Source organism: Leopardus geoffroyi, chromosome D4 (genome assembly GCF_018350155.1).
Source record: "Leopardus geoffroyi isolate Oge1 chromosome D4, O.geoffroyi_Oge1_pat1.0, whole genome shotgun sequence".
Classification (NCBI taxonomy): domain Eukaryota; kingdom Metazoa; phylum Chordata; class Mammalia; order Carnivora; family Felidae; genus Leopardus; species Leopardus geoffroyi.
Genome location: NC_059342.1, coordinates 90,605,186 through 90,629,816, shown reverse-complemented (window position 1 = coordinate 90,629,816; position 24,631 = coordinate 90,605,186). Strand labels below are relative to the sequence as shown.

Below are 24,631 nucleotides of genomic sequence, written 5' to 3'. Positions count from 1 at the left end.
GTGGCCCCACCCCCCACACTGCACTGTCATTGGAGCAGTGACAAAGGTCCACAGAAAGCACCTGAAGCAGGTGCATGTGTGCGCACAGCCGTGTGGAGGAGGGTGAAGGTTGAGCCCGGAGACGTCGGGGCCGGGGGCCCTGTGTTCACACGTCGTCCCCACCACACGTCAGCTGGGCAGTCTCCGGCAACCCTTGTACCCCTCTTGGCCTCAGTTTTGTCATCCCTGAAGTGGGAACAGAAATCTTGTCTTCCTCCCAGGCTTGGGTGAGGATTACATGGGAGTCCGCAAATCACATCTCCATAGCCGCGAGCCCAGCACGGGTGCGGAGAGGCACTCCGTAAACATCAGACCTCATTGCTGTCGGGCCTTGGCATCCTGTCCAAGAAGGCCAGGGAAAGTTGGACTAGTTCGATCCCAGAGCAGCTGAATTATCATTCAGAAGTGTGTCCGCATCCGATTATCCCCTCCTAGGCAATGCTGAGGAAATGACACAATAAAAATGCCAGCACGGAGATCTGAGACACTTGATAGCCGACAATGGCCTTTTGGGGCGCATTCCCTCAAATCTCTTTAAGAAAAGTTTTGTTTTGCGGGGGAAGGGCTTCTGAGCTCCCTGGCCTGGCAGTTCCCCCCTGGCCCCCATCTGCCCGTGGCCTTTGCTGGACTCACAGCCCAGGGACAGCGGCCTCGCTCCCTGAGGAGGTCAATCAACCAACGGGGGGATGTCTAGAAAATGTCTCCACTTTACAAGCCGGGCTGTGGACACCTTACGGTTTTCCAGTGATTTTGCATCTCAGAAGGGTCTTTAGTAATCTACACAGCACTGTGAAGATAAACAGCCGCTACATTTATCTTATGGCACGGTTCTGAATTTACACATTAATTACTTCCAAATCACTTAATTAAATTTAAAAGTTCAGATGATCGTTCATAAAGAATTCATGCCTGGAATTGTAAATAAAAATGTGACTGTCTGAATATTAATTATTATTAATTAATAATGCAGACAGATACATTGAAAATTGGAGTGCGGAATTCTGTGTTGTTTTTTTTAATCTCTCTGCAGTGCATCCAGCAACCACATATTTTTAAAAAGAATAATTAGATGTTGAGACTGTCTGGGGGATCATTACTTCTAATTAACTTAGTTATTTACTGTAAATTAAGCATCATTTGTAAGCAGGCTTCTCTGCCCGTAGTGTCTGTGCATTTCAGATGGCCGTGGATCTAGGAAGTTCTGAGGCTGGAGGGGCCTTGCTTGAATGGCCTCCAGCTTATTCTCAGGGGCTGAAAATGTCACCCCAGCCGCAGGCGTGGGAGCATCGCCCCAGCCCTGCCAGCTCCTGGTAAAACGGGGCAAGAACGTAACACATCTCTCGTGGGAATGCTGCACCCATCGAATAAGACGAAGTCCGCAGAGTGTTTATTTAGCTTAGTGTTTAACACACGCTGGTAGGTATGACGTTGTCATGAAGACAGTTAGAATCACCACCTTTACGACAGTCGGTTAACTTACCTGTGCCTCGATCTCCAAAGAAGGGGGGAGTTGTGGTCTCTAGAACGATCCTTCCAGTTAAAAAAATCCTACAAAGATTTGAGAGCTCAAAATTCATACAATGAACATCCCAGGGCTTCTCATGGGCCCCCCACTTCTATCCTGGGGACATTGGTGGTTGTCACAACTTGGAAGTGGGCCACTGGCACCTGGTAGGTGTGCCCAAACCCCTGGACCAGGGATGTGCCCAAAATGCCACGAGCACGCAGTTGACACACCCTGGTTTCGGGGGTGGCTGGGTCCCTAAAGGCCGCGTGTTGGCTCAGCCCCTTGCTAGAGCTAAATCCGTCCAAAGGCAGGACAGCCGCCAGAGGGCCGTCCGTGGCCGACCCTGCGCAGGACGGTCTGGGTCCCTGGCAGGAGGCAAGGCTAGAGAGGGAGACCTGTTCTGATATGGGTGGCTGGGGAGCTGGCACCGGCCCTCGGCATCAGCAGGTGCCAAGCTGCCCTGTAATGGCCTCCTCGGCTGCTTGCACAGCCCCTCCCCCGTGCTCAGGTCAGGGGTGACCTGGTTTGCTGTTGAGTCGCCTGAGTGTTGGAGACGCTGGCCCCCGTGCCTCCCCCTCTTTGTTCATTCAAATGCCAGGGCGTGCCACGGGCCAGCCGTGCACCCACATCTGCCCACTCCTGGGACCTATTTGGTCACTGTCTCTTTGGAGACTCCCAACAAAGTTGGTGTCACTGGAGCGCAGCCGCAAGTTATTCTCTACCCATGTCCTTTAGAAGTCCCCGGGCACGAGGCCCCCTCCAGGCCTGATGCATTTATCAAAGTCTAGATCTGACACTGGGAGACGCCCGGTTCCAAGCTTCAGGCTAGAGGCTCGGCCCAGGGTCAGTGTGGAAACATCCCAACCCAACCTTGTGCATCCTGTGTGCTGGGACCAGCCCCCTGTCGACCAGGAGGGAAGCACAGGTGTTAGAGGAACCGCAGGGTGGACAGTGCTTCGGAGGTGGCTTCTCCGGATCCCCTGCCCCCCTCTGCCTTAGTGCCCAGGCCTGAAGCAGATTTCCTTCCCCATAGCTTCGCCCCGTGGCGGCTGGCGGCTGGCAGCCGCCCAGGGGGTTTCCACGCGGCTGTAAACGGGAGAAATCGTCACTGTTCTTAAGAGCGTGAGCGCAGGTGCCTTAAGCTGGTTTCCCTTCCTTTAGGACCTGAGTTTACTATGCCCATATCCTCTCTTTCCAGCTCTGACCTATGCCCAAACCAGCCATCGATCTAATGCCCCGTTCACCCCGCGGGTGCTGATTTGCGGGCCCGTGGGCAGTGGGAAACGTCTGCAGGCTGCCCTCCTGGCCCAGAAATACGGCCTCGTCAACGGTGAGTGCCCCGGCTGCGCCCTGTTTCCAGAACCTGCCCCCGCCCCCCCTTCCCCCACTGCCCTCCCAAGCCTTCCCACCTTGTGGGGGTGGTGAGAAGGAGGTCAGTGTTGCTTCTCTTTCTCGCTCTCTGCCGTCAACAGTTTTCAGGCCCGTCTTCGCAGGGATGGTTCCTCACAGAGAATATGGCCATAAAAACATTAACCAATAAAACCACGTCCGCCGCCCAAAGAGCCCATGCATTTTCTAGTCATCATATTTCACTCCTTGGGAGCAGTGGTTTCTCTGTGCTCTGCACCAGGGGCGCTTCCTCCGGCCCCTGCAGTCTCCCTGGAAGCCACAGCTCTCGCATAATCTGGAGCTCTGCTGCGGATTTATTTTCTCCGGTCCCGTTTGGCTCCCCAGCCCAGGCCAGCGGGTTTACGGGCAAACAATTTCTGAACCAGAGGAAGGCTTCTCGAAAGCTCGCACAGTTTCAATAAATATTTTACCAGGAGGAGAGGGAAATACTGAAATCGGTTCTCCGGGTCTGTCCCGAGGTGGCCCCCGGCGGTCTCGGATGCCAGCCTCCCTTCAGGGGGATAAAGGCCGGAAAGGAGGGAGAAGCAGAACAGACAACAATGCGGCTGCCAGGAGCGAAAGGGCCGCCCTCACTGCCACCGCCGCTTCTCATAAATGCTCCGCAAGCCCGAGTGACCTCTAGCTGTGGAGGAAAAACGAGGCCCGCGCCCCAAATGTAAAAATACGCATATATACGTCTCCAAATCCTGCAGATACGCCCCGCAAATATCTATGTATACAAACAAGCACGGATGTATATGTACCAGCCCAGAAGGATCAAGTTTCGAACGAAAACGCCTTTCAAGGAGGTGGCCTCTAACGTAAAGTTCCAAAGCCACTGAGACCAGCCGGGAATCAGCGACGAAAATCCTACCCGGGACGTGAAGATAGGGAGCGGAGCGATTGTTCTGTTTAGTAATGAAAAATAGTCGTACTAGTAGCCTCGTGAAAATACCAAACGGTAGTGCTCTGATTTGATGAGTACGGAAAGGCACTCTGGATGCCTCAGGGTGAAAAATGCTTTGGCTTGCGCCGATTTGAAAACAACAACAACAAAACAAAACAAATTATTCAGGTAACTTGTTCTTTTGGTTTTACCTCTTGACTTATTACAAGGCTCAATTTGCAGCTACGGTTGTGGTGTCTTTGCTGAGAGTGAGCACCAGTCTGTCGGCCGCTGCACCCACGTGTTTATCGAGGGGACTGTCGTACGAAGGGCTGGAACACTGGCGGTGAGAACAGCGTGAGCGGCCGAGGGAGGCTCCGAAAGCCTCAACAGTGGTAGAGCGCCAGGCCTCACGGAAATCGTCGTCACTGTGCCGTTTTGTTTACACAGAGTCATTCAAGAAAAACGTATTTAAATTCACATTGCTTTCCACGTACCAATCACGAAAAATGAAATCATAGGCCTAGATTTTTTCCCAAACGGAAGATCGGAGCAAGCTTATCACGGTTTCTGTTTTGTAGCTAAAGAGCCACGTGGGGGCCTTTTCTGCTAATCCAGCTGACTCAGAAAGTTCGCATTTCTCGAAGGCGTTCTTGATAAGTACAAGACCCCGCGAGGCCCGTCTACATCCAGAGCTCAGGGAACGGCGGGCTCCCCTGTGGCCACCCCCTGGCTCGGCTCTCATGTCCCCATTTCCCGACTCTTCGGTTGTGGGCAAACAGCTCTGAACAAGCAAACAAACCAACGTTCGCTCCAACAGGGTTGATTGGAACACTCGTGTTCACAATTGGTTGAGAGTATAAAAAGGCACTTTTTGAAAGACAGCAGGCACCGTGGGGTCACATGTGAACCGTGCGCATGCTCTGGCCCAGCGATTTCGCTCCGTGGGTTTTATTCTACCAAAGCACTCAGATGTCGAACAAGAGATGTGAGGGTGCATGATGGAAGAGAGGTGACCCCGAACTCTGTTAATAAGGGGGATAACTAAGTAAGCTGTGGGAAACCCATACACTGGAGCATTAATTATTTAATGATGAATCAACGTGAAGGGGCAGCTATTGAAAAGGAACCTGTAAAGTGACTTGATGTTCGTGATATATTGTTAAATGAGAGAGGGGGCGGAGAGCCAGTCCGCTCAACAGTGTTCAGGGGATGATCTCCCTTCCGTTTACAATGTGTGTTAGTGTATGCTCAGAAAACATCAGAAGGAACATGCATGCGCCAAACTGGCTGTCTCTGTGGAGTGGCATGTCCTACAATTCTGGTTTTTTCTTTTTGTAGCGAGCGTTAATTTTCTAACCAGAGACAACCGTGAAGAATTTTATTACAATGTCATAATCGCCCTCGTTGAGTCCCCGCTCTATGCGGTGCCCTTTATTGGCACGCAGACAGGGAAGATGTAGAAAGAACCAGAGAGGAATGTATGGATCCGGGTGCACGACCAGGCTGGGAGAGGGGAGCAAGCAAGGCTGTCCCACCTGGTTCCAGGTCTGAACGTGTCCCCAGCCTTGGTCCCGGGACCCGTTAGGAGAGAGAAGATTATTACAGGGGACATCCCATATTCATGGGACATCGTGAAGTGAGGCAGGGGCTTTAAACCATTCTTTCCTAATACAAGCACTGAACACTACGCGTTTTCCTCTAAGTGCTTCTTTAGCTGCATCTCACAGAATTTTAATGTGTTGCGTTTTATCATTCGGTTCAAAACATTTTTTTATCTGCCTTGTGGTTTCTTTTTTGACTTGTGTATGATGTAGAAGTGTATTGCTTAATTTCCAAATATTTGGGGTTTTTCCAGGTTTGTGGGGCAGGGGAGTCTCGACTTCTAATTCCTCTGTGCTCAGAGAACCTACCTTGTACGATTTCAGTCCTTTGAGATGTACTGACACTTTTTTGTGGCTCAGCGGGGTGAATTCCATGTGCACTAGAAGAGAATATGTGTTCTGGCATTGTAGGAGGCAGGGCTCCACAAATGTCAATTAGGAGAAGATGTCTGATAGGGTTGTTCTGTTCTTCCGTGTCCTTCAGGGTTTCTCGCTGCTATTGTTTAGTTACCAAAAGGGATCTGTTCAAATCCCCAGCTCTGCCTGTGGGTGAGTCTCCTGCTCTGCTAGTTTCTGCTGCATGTTATTTGAAGCTCCGTTCCTGGGAGCATGTACGCTGAGGACTGCTGTGTCGTCATCGTCGTTGTCTTCTCCCCCTCCCCCTCCCCCTCCCCCTCCTCCTCCTCCTCCTCCTTCTTCTTCTTCTTCTTTTTTAAAGATAATTTTTAAAATCTATCACTTTTTTTTTTTTTTTTAATTTTTTTTTTTTTCAACGTTTTTATTTTTATTTTTGGTACAGAGAGAGACAGAGCATGAACGGGGGAGAGGCAGAGAGAGAGGGAGACACAGAATCGGAAACAGGCTCCAGGCTCTGAGCCATCAGCCCAGAGCCCGACGCGGGGCTCGAACTCACGGACTGTGAGATCGTGACCTGGCTGAAGTCGGACGCTCAACCGACTGCGCCACCCAGGCGCCCCAAAATCTATCACTTTTTTTTAAATGTTTGTGTATTTTTTAGAGAGAGCCATGTGAGTCAGGGAGGGGAGACAGAGGATCTGAAGTGGGATCTGTGCTGTCAGCACTGAGCCCGATGCGGGGCTCGAAACCACAAACCGCGAGATCATGACCTGAGCCGAAGTCGGACGCTTCACCGACTGAGCCACCCAGGCGCCTCCTGTCTTTTCTCTTTTAAATCATCTGTGTCTTCCATTCAAAATATGTGACTTGTACACAGCATATAATTGTATCCTGCTTTTTTTTTTTTTTTTTGTAAATGACATTTTCATCCTTCAATCGAGATGTTCAGTACGTGTCCATTTTAAGTAGTTTTCAGTATGGTGTCAAGCCTCCCGTCCTGGGTGTTTTGTCTTCCGTTACCTCTTCTTTGTTTCTGCTTTCCTGCCAACTGTTGGATTAACCCAGTGCTTTTTAGCAATCCGTTTCATTTCCTCTGTTGCCTTTTTAGCTATATGTCTTTGCTTTCTTTTGCTCATGGCTGCTCTAGGGGTCACATAGCATCATTCACTTGTCACAGTCTGCCTTGAATTAATGCTCTACCTCTTTGTGTGTAATACAAGAGCCTACGGTGCTGTATTTCCATTTACCTTGCTCCCGTCCTATGTGCTATGTTTTTGTTGTACATTTTACTTCCCCATGTTATAAACTCTACAGTATATTGTAATTATTTTTGCTTTGGTCACTTGGTTTTCTTTCTTTCTTTCTTTCTTTCTTTCTTTCTTTCTTTCTTTCTTTCTCTTTCTTTCTTTCTTTCTTTTTTCTTTCTTTCTTTCTCTTTCTTTCTTTCTTTCTCTTTCTTTTTCTTTCTTTCTCTTTCTTTCTTTCTTTCTTTTTCTTTCTTTCTCTTTCTTTCTTTCTTTCTTTCTCTTTCTTTCTCTCTCTCTCTCTCTCTCTCTCTCTCTCTCTCCCTTCCTTCCTTCCTTCCTTCCTTCCTTTCCATGAAAGCATGAAGGGGAAAGGTCCTGTGATATACCTACACATAGCAACCCTTTTTTGTTTAGGTCTAAATTTCCACCCGCTATCACTCTCTTTCCGCCTAAAGAACTTCCTTTAACATTTCTTGTAGTGCACGTCTGCTGGCGACAAATTCCGCTTTCATCTGTCTGAAAATGTCTGTATTGCACCTTCATTCTTGAAGGATGTTCCTGCTGCACATAGAAATCTATGCTGACAGGCTTTCCTCTTCGCGCTTTAAACACGGCATTCCGTTGTCTTACGGCCGGCGTTGCCTCGGATGAGAACTCAGGTTATTTTTATCATTGTTCCCCCATGTATAGAGCGTCTCCCCACCCAGCTGCGCTCACTAGTTTCTCTTTGTCTTTACTTTTCAGAAACTCAACTATGATGTGTCAAGGTGTGGTTTACCTTGGGTTTATTCTGGTTGGGTCTCAGAGATTCTCCGATCTGTGGATTGATGTTTTTCATCAAATTTTGAAATATTTTTCATCAGATTTTGAGACTCTCTTGCCATTATTTTCTCAAATGTATTTTTCTGCCTCTCTGTGTCACCGCTCCCTCCTTCCCCTCTCCCTCCTTTCTGGAACTCAGATTGCATGTACGTGACACTGACTGGTACCGCCCTCCAGGTCTCTGAGGTTCTAGTCTTTTTTCCGGGCCTCCCTTTACTTCCTCTTTGCTTTGGTTTGGATACTGTATGACCTGTCTTCCTGTCTTCCGCTTCATGGATTGCAACCTATCCAACGATGTTTTCCATGTAAGATATTGTATTTTCCAGTTTCTAGAATTTGCATCTGGTTCTTTTATATAGGTTCCATTTCTCTGCTGAGATTCCCCAGCTGCTCACCCATTTCAACTGTCTTTCCCTTTACAATTGTAAATATATCAACGAGAGTTGGTTTCAGTTCTCGTGTGCTTATTCTGACACCCAGGTCACCTCTTGATCTGATTCTATAGCCTGTTTTCTCTCTTTGTAGGGGTCACACTTTCCTGATTGATGGATCTTTGCATCTCAAGTAGTTTTTCATTAGATGCTAGACGTTGTGGTTCTCACATGCTGAGAGTCTGGATTGTGTGGTTCTGCTTTAAGAGCAGTAAGTTAAGGGGCGCCTGGGTGGCTCAGCCGGTTAAGCATCCGACTTCGGCGCGGGTCATGATCTCGCGGTTTGTGGTTTCGAGCCCCGCGTCAGGCTCTGTGCTGACCGCTCAGAGCCTGGAGCCTGCTTTGGATTCTCTGTCTCCCTCTCTCTTTGCCCCTCCCCCGCTCATGCTCACTTTCTCTCGCTCTCAAAAATAAATAAACATTAAAAATTTTTAAAAAGAACAGTAAGTTAAAAGTTGAGTGCTAGGAACGCCTGGCGGGGCTCAGTCGGTTGAGCGTCCAACTCTGGAGTTTGGCTCAGGTCGTGATCCCTGGGTCATGGGATCGAGCCCCACATCAGTGCTAAGTGAGGAGTCTGCTTGGGATTCTCCCTCTGCTCCTCTCCCCAGCTCTCTCTAAAAAAAAATAATAATGGGGGGGTGGGAGGGAGGGGAAAGTGGGTGATGGGCACCTGTTGGGATGAGCACTGGGTGTTGTATGGAAATCAATTTGACAATAAATTTCATATTAAAAAGAATGAAAAATAAAAATAATAATAAAATAAAATAAAATAAATTAAAAAAAAAGGAGTTGAGTGCTAATTGGCAGTTAATTCACTACAGGATCAGCTTGATCCGGTGGAGGCTTTTAGTTTTTGTTCAGGTGAGCCCCAAGTGTGCACGCTCGTGGGCTCCTGCACCCCTGCACCCCTGCACCCAGAACCTCGGGTGACTGGGTGCTGGGCACGGTCACACGGTCTCTCGCTCTGGCTGTCAGAGCACCAGCGTCTCCCTGCCTCTCCCTTGGCTCACAACGTCCCAGGGGCTTTTCTCTGCCAGGCCTGGGGTAGGGATAGGTTCTCACCTGCCATAGGTGCTGCTTTGCACTGACCGAAGACCCCAGTGAGTCCCCATGAGGATTTCTGAAGCCCTTCTCTGCACGGCTCCCTTCTCCCCATCACCCCGTTCCCCCAATTCCAGCGCTCGGTCCAGCCTTTGCTTCCCACTGCTGTGTTTGGCTCCCTTTCTCCTGTGCTAAGGTCTGGAAAGTGCTTGTAAGTAGAAATCCAGGGTGAAGGTGGGACTCCCTTGGGTGTCTCCCTTCTCTCAGGGTTCACAGCTCTGTGAAGTCGGCGGTCTAATGCCTGAAAAGAACGGTTTCCCATCTTTAGCTTAGTTTTATAGCTTTCTTTTTTTTTTCCTAACTTTTTTTTTTTTAATGTTCATTTATTTCTGAGAGAGGAGAGAGAGAGAGAGAGAGAGAGAGAGAGAGAGAGAGAGTGGGGGAGAGCAGAGAGAGAGGGAGACACAGGATCCAAAGCAGGCTCCAGGCTCTGAGCCGTCAGCCCAGAGCCCGACGCGGGGTTCGAACTCACGGACTGTGAGACCTGAGCCAAAGTCAGACACTTAACCGACTGAGCCAACCAGGTGTCCCAGTTTTATAGCTTTCTGTGACAGAGGGTACACACGACATCTGCCATTCCTTCCTGGCCAGAACGGGAAGCCAAGCGTGGGTTTGATGTCACACAGACGTGGGTTTGAATCCCAGCTTGGCTGCCTAGGGCTCTGCACCCCGGGACGGTTTGGTCCACCTCTTTGCATACCCAGCACACCGCTAGGTACGTAGGAAGGTACACCATCAGCCTTTGTCGTCACCCATGTTCCCTTAGTGAGGGACACTGCCAGCTGCTTTGGATGTGATCCCTGCTGTCCTTCACGCGGCAAATTAAGCACATTGTCACTGAGGGATCAATCTTTGGTGATGGTTGTTGCCTTAAACACTCACCTTTCCCAGTTCATTTTAGGGGTGTTTCTGGTTTCTTTCTTTTTTTTTAATTTGTCAATGTTTATTCATTTTTGAGAGAGAGACACACACAGAGCATGAGTGAGGGAGGGCAGAGAGAGAGGGAGACACAGAATCCAAAGCAGGCTCCAGGCTCTGAGCCGTCAGCACAGAGCCCGACGCGGGGCTCGAACCCACGAACTGTGAGATCATGTCCTGAGCTGAAGTCAGACGCTCAACCGACTGAGCCACCCAGGCGCCCCTGCACCGTCCATTTTCAATCTGTTCTCTGCCAGATACGTGCCTTTTCATTCCGAGCCGTCCTCCTCGGTTTCTTCTTTATTCCCCAGGTCCTTTTTGATATTTGCTCTCACTTGGACACACACCCCCACCCTCAGAAAAACCCTTTTGTATTTTTTCTCAGTGACCTTTTTCTCCCCCCTGGCAGGCGGCACCGGGGCTTCTTTTTTTCTCATTCTTCCTTCTGTTTAAAATTTCATGGGTGTCTTTCTGTTCCTCTCTCCTCCAGTCCACTGTGGGCAACTGTTGAAAGAGGCAGTAGCAGACAAGTCAAAAGTCGGCGAGCTCATCCAGCCCTATTTTCAAAAGAAGATGGCAGGTAGGTCATACTCGTCTCAACTGCCACAGCCTTATGGGCTCGGGGCGGGGGGGGGGGGCGGCAAATCACTCCGTGTGGGGCTCATGAGCACTGGGGGGGGGGGGCTCAGCCCCGGAAAGGTGGCTGCGAGATGGAAATTGCGCTTTCCTGACAGCAGAGGTTCTGTGTTCGTTCACCGGCAGGGCCCGCAGGCTTCCAGCCGTGTCCCGATTTGGCGGGTGGGTTGTGGACACCATGTGTTAGAGGTTTGGGCTGTTTCTGTTTCTCGAGAACGGATGCTTTTCGTAACTGCTGACACTTAAGATTGAGAGCCACGGAGCTGCCCACAGCCTTTATTGCTGGCCATACAGAAATACTGCGGACAAATACTCTGGTTTAGTCAGAAGTCAAAAGCCAGAAGGTTCAGACAGCTTTGCAGATCCAAGGGTCCACCGGCCCCTGGTCCTCGGGGGCTTCGAGGGGGGAGGCCGGGCCACATCGTCCTTCCAGGCCCTTCTGCGATGTACCGTCTGAGAGCAATGCCGGTCAGCCCCCAGCCAGGGCACCTTTGAGATCATTCTGCCTCGATTTCCTGAGCCCAAGATGATCCGTGAGGCCACGTGGCCACCTCATGTCTGAGCTCCTCCGGACCCGGTGTCCCCTCCCCCGCGGCAGGGCATTCCCTGCACCCACATCTTCTTGCCCTGCACCAGGTGTGGTTCCTCTGTGCTGTCCCCCAAGTGTGTGTGAACACGTACTTGGGGGAGGGCGTGTGTTGGCGAGGATGCCCTCCCAGCGGAGTGCTCACTGCCGTCCCCTACCCTCTTCCGGATAGAGTAGGTGGAGGGGAGCACAGGAGACGGGCCGTTTGCTCCTGATCTGCCAGCTGGGGGGGGACACCTGCGACTCCGTCCTCGCATGGCTCTCCCAAGCCCCCCCCTTAGAAGATGCCCCCGTCCCCCAGGGTGAGGGTCAGGTGAAGTGCGGTCAGACCCTTTGGACACAGTGATCTGTGCAGAGAGGGAGTCCGTTCATTCCTGCGTCACTGGGGTGTAAATCGAGTGAAGGCAGGAAGCTCCAGGCAGGACTGCAAGCCAGTGTGAGCGCTGGCACCTCCCTGTCTGGTTTGGACCCCCGAGCCGCCCCCGCGAGCCGTGCAGCCCTTGTCAGAGCCCGAGGCCTCAGTGGTGAGCTGGGGACAGGAGTCCCCGGGTCGCAGGGTTCCTGTGGGCGCACGGGATGTGGCGCGCACACACGTGCCCGGCAGGCGGGCTGTCGGAGAGCGACCTGCATGCGGCAGGCAGGTCCATGGAGGGCCCGGCACACTCGGGCACAGTCTCCCTCCAGCAACGCCGTGTCCCATCCGCCGGGGTGGGTGCTGCTGGTTCTTAGCACCCTAGAGAACATTTGCCGGGCAAGTGGGCGAATGTAGTGAATTAACAAATTTGCATCACTTTGTCTATTTTTAAAGCTTATTTCTTTATTTTGAGCTGTCAGCACAGAGCCTGGCGCGGGGCTCCGACTCGCGAACCGCAAGATCATGACCTGAGACAAAGCCAGACGCTTAACCGACTGAGCCACCCCGGCGCCCCTAAGCTTAGTGGTTTTAAACAACACGCATTTATTACCAGGCAGTTGTAGAGGGCAGAATTCCGGAACCAGGGTGTGATGGGGCCACGATTCCCCCTGGAGGCTCCCGGGAGAGTCTGTTCCGTCGCCGCTCGGGCTCCCAGAGGCCCTTCCTCTGTCCTCACAGCCAGCTCTTGGTGCCCCGTCAGACCTCTCGCTCCCCGACCACTGAAAACAAACCCCCAGTTTGCAGTGGTGGGCAAGAGGCAGAATTATTATTTGTCTCGGGGAGTTTTGGTGACCACCAAAGAGACTGAGGGCACCTGTCCCCGTAAAGCCGGGGGGACCGGCAGCCTCCATGGTCAAGGCTCCGCCCTTCGTTGTCCCCTCTGCACCCTGTTGGTCTGGACGTGCAGCTCTGTGCTTCTGCACTCGCTACGGAATTGAAGACACAACAGCTGCCACTGCTGTGTGTTCTCAACGGAAGCAATAAATTCTGGCGTTTCACTAATCCCAATCTCGCAGGGATAACGGACAGGGTTTACACCCATCACCACTAACCGGGTGTCATTACGGGCCGTGCGGAAGCCGCAGACACAGCCACGCGCCCGGGAGGGCACGGGAGCAGGGCTGGAGCCGCCAGGTCGGGGGTCCGCTCGCCACCGGCTGAAACGGGAAGAAGACAGTGTAAACGATTCCGACCGAACTCGGATTTGAAGGGAAGGTCACGCTGAACACGGAAGCTCCGCTCAGCCGACCGCAGCCTGGCTTCTCTGCAAATCACTGCAGGGGCTGACTTCTGAGCCCACTGGGGGGGCCGACCCAGAGTTCTCTGCGGGCCTCGGGTGGAGAATGTGGCAGGGCCGTGAGGGCACATTTGGGCTTCCGGACACGGTTTCCCCCATCCAGGCCTGGGGCCGAGCCCATGGAGATGCCTCCTCCTGATAAATGGCCCAGCCCTGGCGGTGGGGACGGGGCGACTGGCCTCAGACCTGCCCCGGGGGGAGCCTGACTGAGTGCAGCCAGGAGTGGGGAGGGCACAGTGGGGACGAGGGCCGGCCAGCTGGAGGAAGGGAGCCGGGAGGACGGAGCCGGTCCAACGAATGCGTCTCCTCTCTGGGGAAGAGTGAGGCAGAGAGCAGGGGAGCAGAGTTCCTCTCCCGGGTGCTGCCCTGGGCTCCGAGGTGTCCCCCCCACGCTGAGAGCAGCGAGGCACGTCCCCTTACACCGTGACCCGTCGGCAGAATTGCAGCAGAACGAGAATAATCACTCTTCCGTTGCTCTTGGGGGCCTGCCGAGGCATCCGAATTTCCCTCTTCAAAGCCTAGGCGCGTTTCAGACATCTCTTCCCCGGGGCGCCAGCAGCGATTCCTGGGAGCACGGAGAGCACCCGGCCACTCCTCCACACGTGTGCAATCCAGAGGGTTCAGCCAGCTCGGCTAAAGGGGCGGAGACTCCTGCGAGGGCTCGGAGGCCTCATCACCCTGGGGCAGAGCTGGCAGATGTCACCAGCAGATGTCACCGGCAGAGCATCTTACCCCGCAGCCGCCCTGCTGTAGAAACTCACCCCGCCACCCCGCATACCAGACGGTGCCCTTCTGGGTGCCACACTGCCTGCGCTGGGGACCCTGCCCTGTGCTCCTGGCTGCTGGCCTGCCCGCCACCCCTCCCGCCCGTCTCTCCCTGGGACCCCCGCCGTCACAGGCTCTTGCCCTCTCTCCACTCACCTTGGCGCTCCAAGCCCCAGAGACGGGCAGCTTTGCGACCGTGGCACCTCTCCGCCACCCTCGTGGTCACCGTCACCGCCATCGCCAGTGCGGCTGAGTAGATCCAGACGCCGTCTCCCCCACCCCCTCTGTGGAGCCACTTCCTCTTAGTCCCCCCCCCCCCCCCCCCGCGGGGCCTCATGATGTGACGTCCCAGGCGTGACCTCTGCAGACTCGGTTATGTGCTCTTCTGTCCTCACAGGTGCTGCCAACACCTCCTTCTTTTGAATCAGCAGCAAAATTAATAAGTGTTGTTTTCCCATCTCTGCACATTTACTGGGCAGAGGACCCCAGGGGCCTATCAGAGCTCGTCCGAAACCTCTTGATCCTAGGCTCTTGGCGACCGCACCGCGGACAGAAGGCTCGGGAGCTGCTGCTTCTGTGGCCTGGACTCTGAGATATACGGGTCTGACCTCCTAAACTCATTCCGACTCAAATTTATCCCCCAGGGTCTGCACGCAGCCTCCTTTAGGCAGGCAACCTCCATCCCAGGCACCGGGCGCCGGGGTCGGGCCTTAAATCACGCAGGCTTAGCTGCCGGGAAGCTCCTGTCACTTTTACGTGCGTACGAAACAAGTAAAAACTAGTCCGGGTTTTGGGGGGAAAGATCCGTTCTCAGCTGTTTACAAAGCGTTTAAAATTCGATGGTTGGTGCCGATGGGTTCTGTTGCCAGTACGACCGATGGCGGTGCGTGCCAGAGCTTTTTCTCCCCGAAGTCAGGCGTGGGAACTACTCGATCTCAACTCTGCCTAGATCATTGGTGACTCCCGGTGGTCACCGCCTCCAGATGAGGTGCTCAGCCCCTTCCCTGGGGCTCCGTGCCCACCAAAGGGTCTTGTGGAAGGTGGGGTTTCTTAACACTGGAGGCCCAGAGCGTCTCCAAGGGAGGCCCCAATTCTGTCTTTGCCCATCGGAATATCTGGTTCTCTCCAGTTTGCACCTCATGCGAAAGCCAGCCTTCCTCGCCGGCCTCCACTCTTTGCCATCAGAAAGAAGTCTGCACATGGTTCCTTTTTACCTCTTCCCTCGGGTATGTGAGCCAGAATGTACGGTCCACAGGCCGTTGGCGGTGGACACAACCTCACTCTAGATTGCTGGGTCTAATTAGCACTACAGCACCGTCTCTTTGGTTCAGAAGGGTCGCCTTCTACCCGGTTCTGGTAATTGTTTCCTTTCTCGACCGTTGCTTGGGCTTTCTCTAGAGAACAGCTACCCTGGGAAGGTATTAAAAACAGCCAAAGGCGTATCTTGTCCTTGTTGGCTTCAGTCTTTGCTCTAAGTGTGTGAGCTGTTCGCCTTGATCCGACCGCATTGCCCTGGGAAAGTTGTGGGACTGTCAGGTCGGGGGGACCGCCCGCGACGGCGCCTCCCCACCGGGGGGGGGGGGCATTGGAGGCAGCCTCTAGTCTTTTACAGGACGCCTGCCAGCCAGCCTGGTGGCCCGATTACAACGGGCTCCTAACTCCTGTCACCCCTATCACCGATCCACCCCGCGGCACCTCCCCCCACCAGCAGCTAAAGCAGTTCAATTACCAGAGGGCCCAGGTTCCTTGGTGCTCACGCCAGACGTACACTGACTTCCAGATGAGAAAACAGCCATTTAATTGGTGTGATAACTTTCCCCTAAGAGCGCCAGTCCTGACGCGTAGGAAAGGGACCGCGGAAGACGGATCATTAGAGAGTGATCCCTGCGCCCCCGCCCGCCCGCCCGCCGCCCTCCTGTTTCCCAAATGTTGCCGTCTGGAGAAGGTCCGTCCCGGCCTAACGGAGGCCTAACGGAACCCTGGCGGAGTCGGGAGGTCTGGGGGCGATGCGAGGCTCATCACCCCTTCCGGAGACGAGACCTCCTCACAAGCACCAGCCAAACCGGCGCCAAACCGGCGCGATCGCAAGTGTTTGCGGGAACCTTCCGCGGGTCCGCCTCCTCGGGGAAGAGGGGCGGGGGTGGGGGTGCGTGGATCAGAGCTCCCGCCGAACTGCCGCCCCCTTTTAGGGGGGAATTAATATTCTCATCACTAAATGCACACTAAAGATTCGACAATAGACCAGCTTTTCCCTTTTGTTAAGAAACTTGCAAGGACTTGCCGAGTTGAAAGACAAAGTAAACCTTCCCGTCTGAGGAGGTAAGCGGGCCCGGATTGCTTGTTTTGCTCGGTGTAGCCGGGCGGGTTGCACGCCCGCCTCGGCGCGGAGGGGAGGCCCGAGGGACCTCTGCCCGGCTGCAAGGAGGGCTTTGCACGCGGCGTGTTTGTACCAGCGCGAGACAGCGCGCGGCTCTCTAAATAATTTACCAGTTGATTAATAGACTCACAGGGGTATAATTAGAAGAGGAAGAGACGGTGGGCACAGTAACCGGTACAGTGCTTGGGGGAACAGGAGCCTTTATTTTTTTAAAGAAACTTTCTAGGGTGCTGGGCGTTTGAAGACAAGTTGGGAAGCGCTCAGCGCCTCATCTCTTTTGAAGTGGAAATAGGACAGTTTGAATCCGTCGAGTTTAATTTTTCACAAGCTTTAGGGGCCCCGCAGTGCAACTCCCTTTTTATTATTGAAAAAAAAACTCTACATTTTTCTTTCATTTTTCTACACACACACACACACACACACACATACACACACACACATGCACGCAGTCCAGGCAGTAAGTAATAAACACATTAATTTACTCTCTTATTCAGCGTGTATCTTATTCGCTTCACCTCCCCCGGATGTGTCCCCACACGTCCCTCCCGCACCCCCACCCAGAGCTCCCACTGGCGGGGGGCTGCCAATAGGTTGATTAATGGACGCCCCCTGTAATTTATGCATTTTAAAGGAACCCTCACCTCGGTCTGACAATGCTTTTGAAGTAGCTCCTTTTTTTCAAGTCAAACTTTTGACTTTTCCGCTGGGACCGCTACAAAGATTTCCTTATGGAAACTAGGTAGGAGACTTTCTCAGCCCGAGAGGGAGCCAGGGCCAAGATCGCCCAACAGAACAGCAGGTCTCCAAGCGGAGGTTGCATTCCGAGGCCAGAGGGCCCGTCAGCGAGGACGGTTCTAGAAAAGGGGGCCGGCGCCCCGTCTATCAACAGGTTCGTGCCCCGAGAGGGTCCGGCTCTCTGTTTGGTTTTCTTTTTTCTTTTTTTGTGTAAACTAGATTTTCATTGCAGGAGTGTGCATTGGCTCTCCACGTCATTAAAATGATGCTTTGCCAGGACATCATCAAAAGGTTTGTCACCTAAAGGTGAAAAAGCTTTTCGTTCTATGGCCAGTCCAGTGGGGAAACTGAGGCAGTGAGGGACCCTCGACCCGTTCGTGCATCTGTTCGGCGAAACCTCTCTCCCCCCCCAAGAGTGGGGCTCGTCTAGTGCCATTCTTACCCCGCCAGCTGTGTCACCGAAGCGGGACAGCCGCTGGCCTGTGTGCTGGACTGCACGGCCAGCCAGTGCCTGCTATGTGCCTGGCATCCTGATTACAAAACGAAACGAGACAAAACCCAGACATTTCTGCGAAGTCTAAGGTGAGCCCAGAAGTGCATGCTGCCCTTCTCACTCTGACTAGAGCTTCTGGAAGCGTTTCCCCTCCTTGGGCAGCCCCGGTGGCTTCCAACCCACTCAGCTGTGAAATCGTCTGCGACAGGCCAGACCCGGAGGCCCCAGCCTTCTCCAGCCAGGAGGCCTCCCGGTACAGCCGTCCGGGCGGCCGCTCACACCCCCCGAGGCAGGTGCAGCTCGAAGTCCCTTTCCCTCTCGGAATGTCCTCGATGGGGAGCTGACACCAGCTGCTTTCTCCTTGGGCTGAGTGGGGCCTGAGGTGTCCAGGGGGCGGCTGCCCCCAGTGACTTTCTGTGGGGCCCCCGCTTGGGACAGTTGCCGCATCCCCGAAACAGATCAGGGACAGGAGGCTTGTGGGGATTTGCCAGCCAGAAGGTGGGCTGAGGCATCCCCATAGGGAGCTTGGCACCGCCGTGATAGATGAGGGAAGCACCGGGCCCACAGCTCCAGCCCTGCACCTGCCTACCTGCTCTGCTGATGAGGGGGCAGAAGGGCGGTGGGTGGACGCTGGCTGGGGGTAGAGACGGGATTGGTGGGGTGGGGGCAGAGGGGCAGAGGGTGAGAGGTGATGGATGAGTAGGGGGTGCAGGGGAGGCGGCAGGGGAGGGGAGAGACCCCTTTCTCCTCACCTCCCACCTCAGACCTCGAATGCACACATTGATTTACCTGTGATCTTGACTGCTGGTGAGATGTGATCTCACGCCCCTGCCTTTTGCTCAAGGCTGGGTTATGGGGGGAGGGGGGGGTAAGGGACCTCTCCCTCCCCTGGTGTCTGCCCTCGCAACACCGCACACCGCACATTTTTGCTGAGGCTGTGCCCAGCCAGTGATCTGCTCCTCGGTCCCCAGCACCAGCCTGGCTCACAGCGGGAGCTCATGTCTATGAATGAATGAATGGATGGATGGATGAACGAATGAGTGAATGAATGAATGAGGGGGCACCCAGCAATTGGTCCGGCACGGCATGGTGGGGCAATACCGGGGAGGCCCGCCTCGCGGCATCTGGGACCCAGAAGCTTCTCTGCCTGCACCTCCATTTAGGAGAGACCCCGTTCGTCTAGAGGAACAAGGCGGGGGCAGGGGACGGAAGGCAGCAGGCAGCCTGAGCAGTTTCCGGAGAGGTGGCCAGCAGCGGTCACTCCTGGACGGTCGGGGGAGCGGCTACAGGATAGGGCTCAGGACTTAACACTGCGTGACCCCGGTTCAGATTCTGTCGCTTCCCAGCTGTGCGACCTTGGCCAGGCCACCCAGAGCCAGTTTCCTCATCTGCAGGGCGAGCTGGCCACAGTATCGAAGGCATCGGGTTGTGAGGTGTATAAACTGAAATCGCGTCTGTAAAACGTTTAGCACAGTACACCTGACGCCACAGGCCGTTACAATAGCTGATTCGTGTTAGCATCGTCGTCGTCGTACTGGAAGCAGCGGGAGTAGGAGCAGGATCCGTGGGGTACGCGTGTACGTTTCACGTGTGGGTTTCGACATTCTTTTCCCATGGTGCTGCCCGCTTCGGTCCCTGTGGTGACCAGGAACTGGCGAAGGCCCCGTTTGCCACACGCCTGGTGCCCCAGTTACCTACTGCAGCTGCCTGACAAGTTAATGGCATAAAATGAAGACTGTTTTATTACGCGTTTGATTTCGTGGATGAGGGTTTCCGGCTGGGCGTGGCAGGGACGGTTGGACTCCGTTCCGTGCTGACTTGGACCTTAGCTGGCACGGCTTCGGTGGCTGGAGCTCGCTAGGCCGGCTCATCCCCAAGCCCTATGTCTGGTTCTCAGTTCTGGTGTCAGCTTGGTTCCTTGGCTTTTCCTGCGTCGGCTGGGGCTTCTGTGTCCGAGAGTCCTCAATCCCGTGCCTGGTGCCTGGGACCACCGGGGGCTGGTCGGGCATCTGTGTCCATGCAGCCTCTTCGCACGGCTAGCCTGGGCTTCCTCCCAGCACGGCGGCCTCGGGTTGGTCAGCCCTCTTATGAGGTGACCGGCTTCCCCTAGAACGAGCATTCCAGGGAGTCCCGGGTTGGGGCGGAGGATGATGTGAGCTACAGGGCTTCTTGTGACCCGGCCTCAGGGGTCTCAGAACAAGCTTCCAGCTGGTTCTGTTCATCAGGCTGGTCAATACGACCAGCCCGGGTTCACGAGGAGAGCATTAGGCCCCCACCTCTCGATGGGAGGAGGGGGCATCCCTCGCCCACCACAGGAGGGGAGGCTGGAGTTGAGCGTTTCTGTTAGTCGGGATCGGCTGCGTCCTGGGACGCCTGCGGCAGGCCGACCGCCTCCTAGATGCTCAGGATCGGGGCAGCGGCATGACTTCACGTGCCACGTGCCACGTGGGGGCTGGCAGATAGCCTAGAGCCCTGACAGTCCAGTCCTCCTTTGAAGAGGAAGAAACCCCGGTTGGGAGGTAAAAGGACTCACCCAGGGGCACACACTGCGGGAGAGGTGCAGCGTGGGGGGCAGAATGCATGCTGTTCCCTCCCCCGAAACGCAGGTGGGGAGCACAGAGATGAGCAAGTGGCCCCCAGAGCCAGATCGCCTGGGCTCCGTCAGCTGTCAGCTGTGTGGCCTTGGGCAGGTTACGTCCCCTCTCTGTGCTTCAGTTTCCCAATCTGTGAAATGGGGCCGTCGTGAAGGTTACGTGAATTAGCACTTGTATGGGAACAAATACAAGCTTAGAAGAGAGCCGAGCTCAGCCTAAGCACGAGAGCACACGTGCTTCTTAAGGAAACGTGCCACCCTGTCTTCTCCATCCCAGAAGAGATGGCTTGTGGTTGTTCCCCGGTTTCCCCCTAGCTGCTCATGTTGCTGTCACAGGTCACGTGGGCGATGGCGTTGTCACCGCCCGTGGGATGTGGGGGGAGTAGCCGGTCCGGAGCCCCGGCTCCATTGCAGCGGAAGGAAAAGCGTGTTCCTTAAGCGCCTTCCCCTGCAGGGCACAGCGACGTGAGCACCCTGCACTTTAGAACAGCCTGGTCCGCGTGCAGACTGGCTGCCTCTCCTCCTTTCCCGGGGTAACTTGCATCTTCCACCGAAAGACGTAAGGGTGTGTGTTGAGATAAGAACGGCGAGCTATCAAATTGTTAGACACAGCGGGCCCGAGTGAGCATTTTTACTAAAAGTGTAATTAGTTTGCCGGGTGAGGCGGCATTTATTTGTGGAAGAATGTCTATTTTCAAATGGGCTCTTTTTTTTCTCATCTTACACTTCGGTAGACAAACTGAGTGTCCACTGTGGGAGGCCGTGCCTCCCAGCTGTGACGCGCCCGTGGGGTGTGGGCACCCCCGTCTTGTCTTTGGTCTTCGCCCGAGTAGACAGGCAGAGAGGGGGCTGATGGAAAGTGATAGAAAGGGGGCAGCCGCCCTTCGAGGGAGGAGAAGTGCGGAATATCCTCCTAATTGGCAAGAGCCCCAGGGCTAATGTACTTTTCTGGACTTGAAAAAAAAAAAAAAAAAAAAGAAGTCCAATATTGAAAGAATTGTTATTTCCTGGCACCACCGTCTGCCCAGCGATTTTAAGTGCTGTCGTTGAGTAATGTAGACGTTAGCATACGGACTTTTGGAGCCATCCTGGGCCTGGGAAACCCAGACCCACCAAGACAGGAGCTTGTCTGGAGTAAGTGACCTGAGTTTACCGAGGAGGCAAACTACCCGGCGGGCCTGCCCCCCGCGGAAGAATTTGCAGGTGTCTCTTCGTTTTCTCCCAGACCCGATTCAGAAACGTCCTCTTGAGCTTGTTAAATGCTCGCTTGGGGCGCAGCTCCCATGGTGGGCCAGCAGGTGGCAGTAAATAATAAACAAACAGCATCACTGACGGAACACCTGCCCCCCGGCTTCTGGCTCGGCGGGCCCTGCAGGGCCCACTCGAGATTCCTGCCCGCGCAGGCCTCGGCCGCCTGGAATCAGTACCATCTGGGGGGCAACAGTCTCCCAGAAATGGTAGGGGTTTAGCTTCTGCTGAACCACAGGGATGGTGATGTCCTGGGGCAGGGGCCCGTTTCCTTCAAGCCTCCTCGTCTGAGGAGGAAACGAGAAACAGGAAAGCAGCTCTCCTCTCTCCTTCGCAGCCCTGCCCTTCTCCATGACTCTCCCTCCGGCCTCCAGCAGCAGCCAGGGGGCCCCGGGGGCCGTGTCGGGATGTGGGGGGGGGGGGGAACCAGAGGCGCACGCGGAGTTTTCCGCGGATGCTGACGGATCGCCAGATGTCCCCTTCACCTCGATGTCAGGGGGGCCTGAGGAAGGAGGGAGGCCGCGGGGTAGCTGTAGGGTGCGCAGGGGCGAGGGGTAGGTGCTGTGTGCCGGGCCGTGTGTAGACAGGTTCGGGGTACAGACCACGCATCCTAGGGGCGGGTGCAGCGTGCATGGCGTGCACGTGGGGGGGGGGTGTGTGAAGTGGGTGTGTAATGTATGTGTATAGCGTAGGGGCGGGGGTGTCGTAGGCGGGTGGAGTGGATTGTAGGGCTGTTACAGGTGAGTGCCTGCCTAGGAGCGTGTGCACCGTGTGTCCATGCAGGTGTCCGCGTGTAGGGTGCGTGTGTAGGGGTGTGTGTGGCACGCAGATGTGGGTTTCTGAGCGTGAGTGTAAGGGTGTGTTGTGTGCCCGTAGCGTGTAGGGTGAGTGATGAGGTACTCAGCCCTTTCTTTTTTTTTAAAGTTTATTTATTTTTGAGGGAGAGAGAGAGAGAGAACGGGGAGGGGCACAGAGAGAGAGAGAGAGAGAGAGAGAGCTTGAGCAGGGGAGGGGCAGAGAGAGAGAGAGAGAGGGAAGGAGACAGAATCGCAAGCAGGCTCTGCCCTGTCAGCGCGGAGCCCAACGCAGGGCTCAAACACGAACCGTGAGATCATGACCTGAGGCGAGATCAAGAGTCGAACGCTCAGGCACTGAGCCACCCAGGCCCCCTCAGCGGTTTTCTGACCTGCCCCAGCCGGGGAGGAGGGTCAAACTTATTAGGGGCATAGCCATCGGCCTTGGTGTTTATCACCTTAAAAGCACTGACTGCGGGAACGGTTTCCTTCGTTCTACTGGAGCCTTGTGGGGCCCAGCCCGGCAGCCGAGTCCCAGGGCAGGGACGCTAACTGGCCAGCGAGAGCGGATGCCAGGACGGGACAGCAGGCGGCAGTGTGGTGCCGCAGGAACGCTCCAGGCTGGGCAAGGAGCCAGGCCCTTCGGTCCCCTGGGCTCCCGTTTCCACTGGAGAATCTCCAGCCGGCCTCGGTGCTCTCCCCGGCTCCTCCCTGACTCCCACTCAGCAGCTCTCTGAGCGGGACTTGACTGAGGGTGACAGACGTCACATCTGTGGCCGGGGAGGAAGAGTCCGTACGTGCATCTCATGGGGGCCCGTTCAATTGCTACTTTCTCCTTGCAGGATTGAGGTGCAAGAGGGAACTTGACCTGGGCTGGGTTTTTTTTTTTAACAGGAATTAGCCTTCCCTTCAAGACAGAGGGTGGGCCCGGTGTCCTGGGTAGAGCTGGCGGGGGGGGGGGGGGGGGGGGGGGGGGGAGGGAACCAGGTAGGATCCCTTCAGGGCCTAGGAGCCTCTCGCCTGTGACCAGGGTTCCTCACAACCCCTGTGCCAAGCAAACCCAGCCGGCAGGGAATAAACGGATTGAGATTTTAATAACCTCGAGGTCAATGTGAGAACTGCCATCTTTTATGGAAGATCTTCAGGAAACACACACACACACACACACACACACACACACACACACACACACCCTGAAACCAGGTGGTGTGGCCTTATGAAATAATGGGATATTCGTATCTTGCACTTTGCTAAATTCAGGGTTGACAGGACATTCCGGAGAGGTAGCCCTCGGCAGTAGCTTACACGCAGGGTAAGATGTTAACTGCCAAGTCTGGAAATCAAGCCTGAGGCACCTGACTCAATGGAGAAAGACTTTAGGCTGCGCTGAAAATCTCTATCTGAGAGGAGGGAAAAGGGTAAATGGACAGCATTATCAAGGAGCCTTTAAACTTTCAGCAGAACACAGCCAGCGAGCTCTGTTACGAAAAGCTGCGTTTTTGCTGAACTGGCTGGTCAGACCATGTGGGGTTGGGGAAGTGAGTGGATAGCCTTCAGGAAAAAAAAAAAAAAAAAAAGGCAGCATCGAAACAAAGGTGCGGAGCTGAATCCCTGGTAGGGGGCCGCAGGGGTGGGCCTGGGGAAAGGCGCTGGAGGCGGGTTCTGCGGGCTTCACCCCTCACCCCCGGACTGCCCAGCGTGCCAGGAGGGATGCTCAGGTTGGAGGCCTGGGAGGCAGCATCCAGAGGCCCAGGGGTGGCCGTGTTTCGTTTCAGGTTTCCCGGCCCCCTCTGGGGAGCGGGCCATCTCCGTGGAGGAGACCCTCCGTGTTATGTGGGTCTGCTGGTGCTGGGAGATGACCTCGCAGCCCCCCTCCCCGCAAAGTGAGGGACAGAGGCTGACGGGGGAGAGGGGTGGTCTGAGCAACCTTCCCAGATTACCCCAGAAGGGCAGATCTGGGCACATAGCCAGATCTGGAGCCTCCAGGAGCAGGTGTGGTAACAGGAGGAGGGAGGCTCCACCCCGCACCCCTAGGCCCCCCTAAGCGAGAGCCACTAATGGGGTCAAGTATGGCCTTCCGGGGAGACTGTGTCCTTTGTCCCTTTCCAGCAGCCTCTCACGGTGGCCTTTTCAGCCTCCTGTAGGCATTGAAATAATTTCCTTTGAACAAAACCCCGCTTTTAAAATGGAAGCCTTCAAACATACATAAAAAGTGGAGAAGAAAAGAACGAAGCCATGGGGACCCACCCCCGTATCGGGGACCCACTCGAGCTCGTGCTGCCTTGTTGTGTCTGAATCCACCCCAAAGACCCCCAACCCACCCCACCCCCGCCCGCCCGTCCCGCCGCCTCCCCAAAACAGGGTTTTATTTTGAAGCGCATCCCAGACATC

The 24,631-nt window shown here is 54.7% G+C and overlaps 1 protein-coding gene across 6 annotated transcripts in view; it reads left to right on the top strand.

Annotated features, from left to right (window-relative positions):
* AK8 (adenylate kinase 8) overlaps window positions 1-24,631 on the top strand; it is a 132,571-nt gene that overhangs the window by 48,735 nt on the left and 59,205 nt on the right. For all 6 annotated transcript variants that reach the window (XM_045467365.1, XM_045467364.1, XM_045467362.1 and 3 more), the window contains 2 exons: window positions 2,745-2,876; window positions 10,792-10,881. In XM_045467365.1, the coding sequence (XP_045323321.1) occupies window positions 2,745-2,876; window positions 10,792-10,881 (222 nt within the window). The remainder of the gene's footprint in view (window positions 1-2,744; window positions 2,877-10,791; window positions 10,882-24,631) is intronic.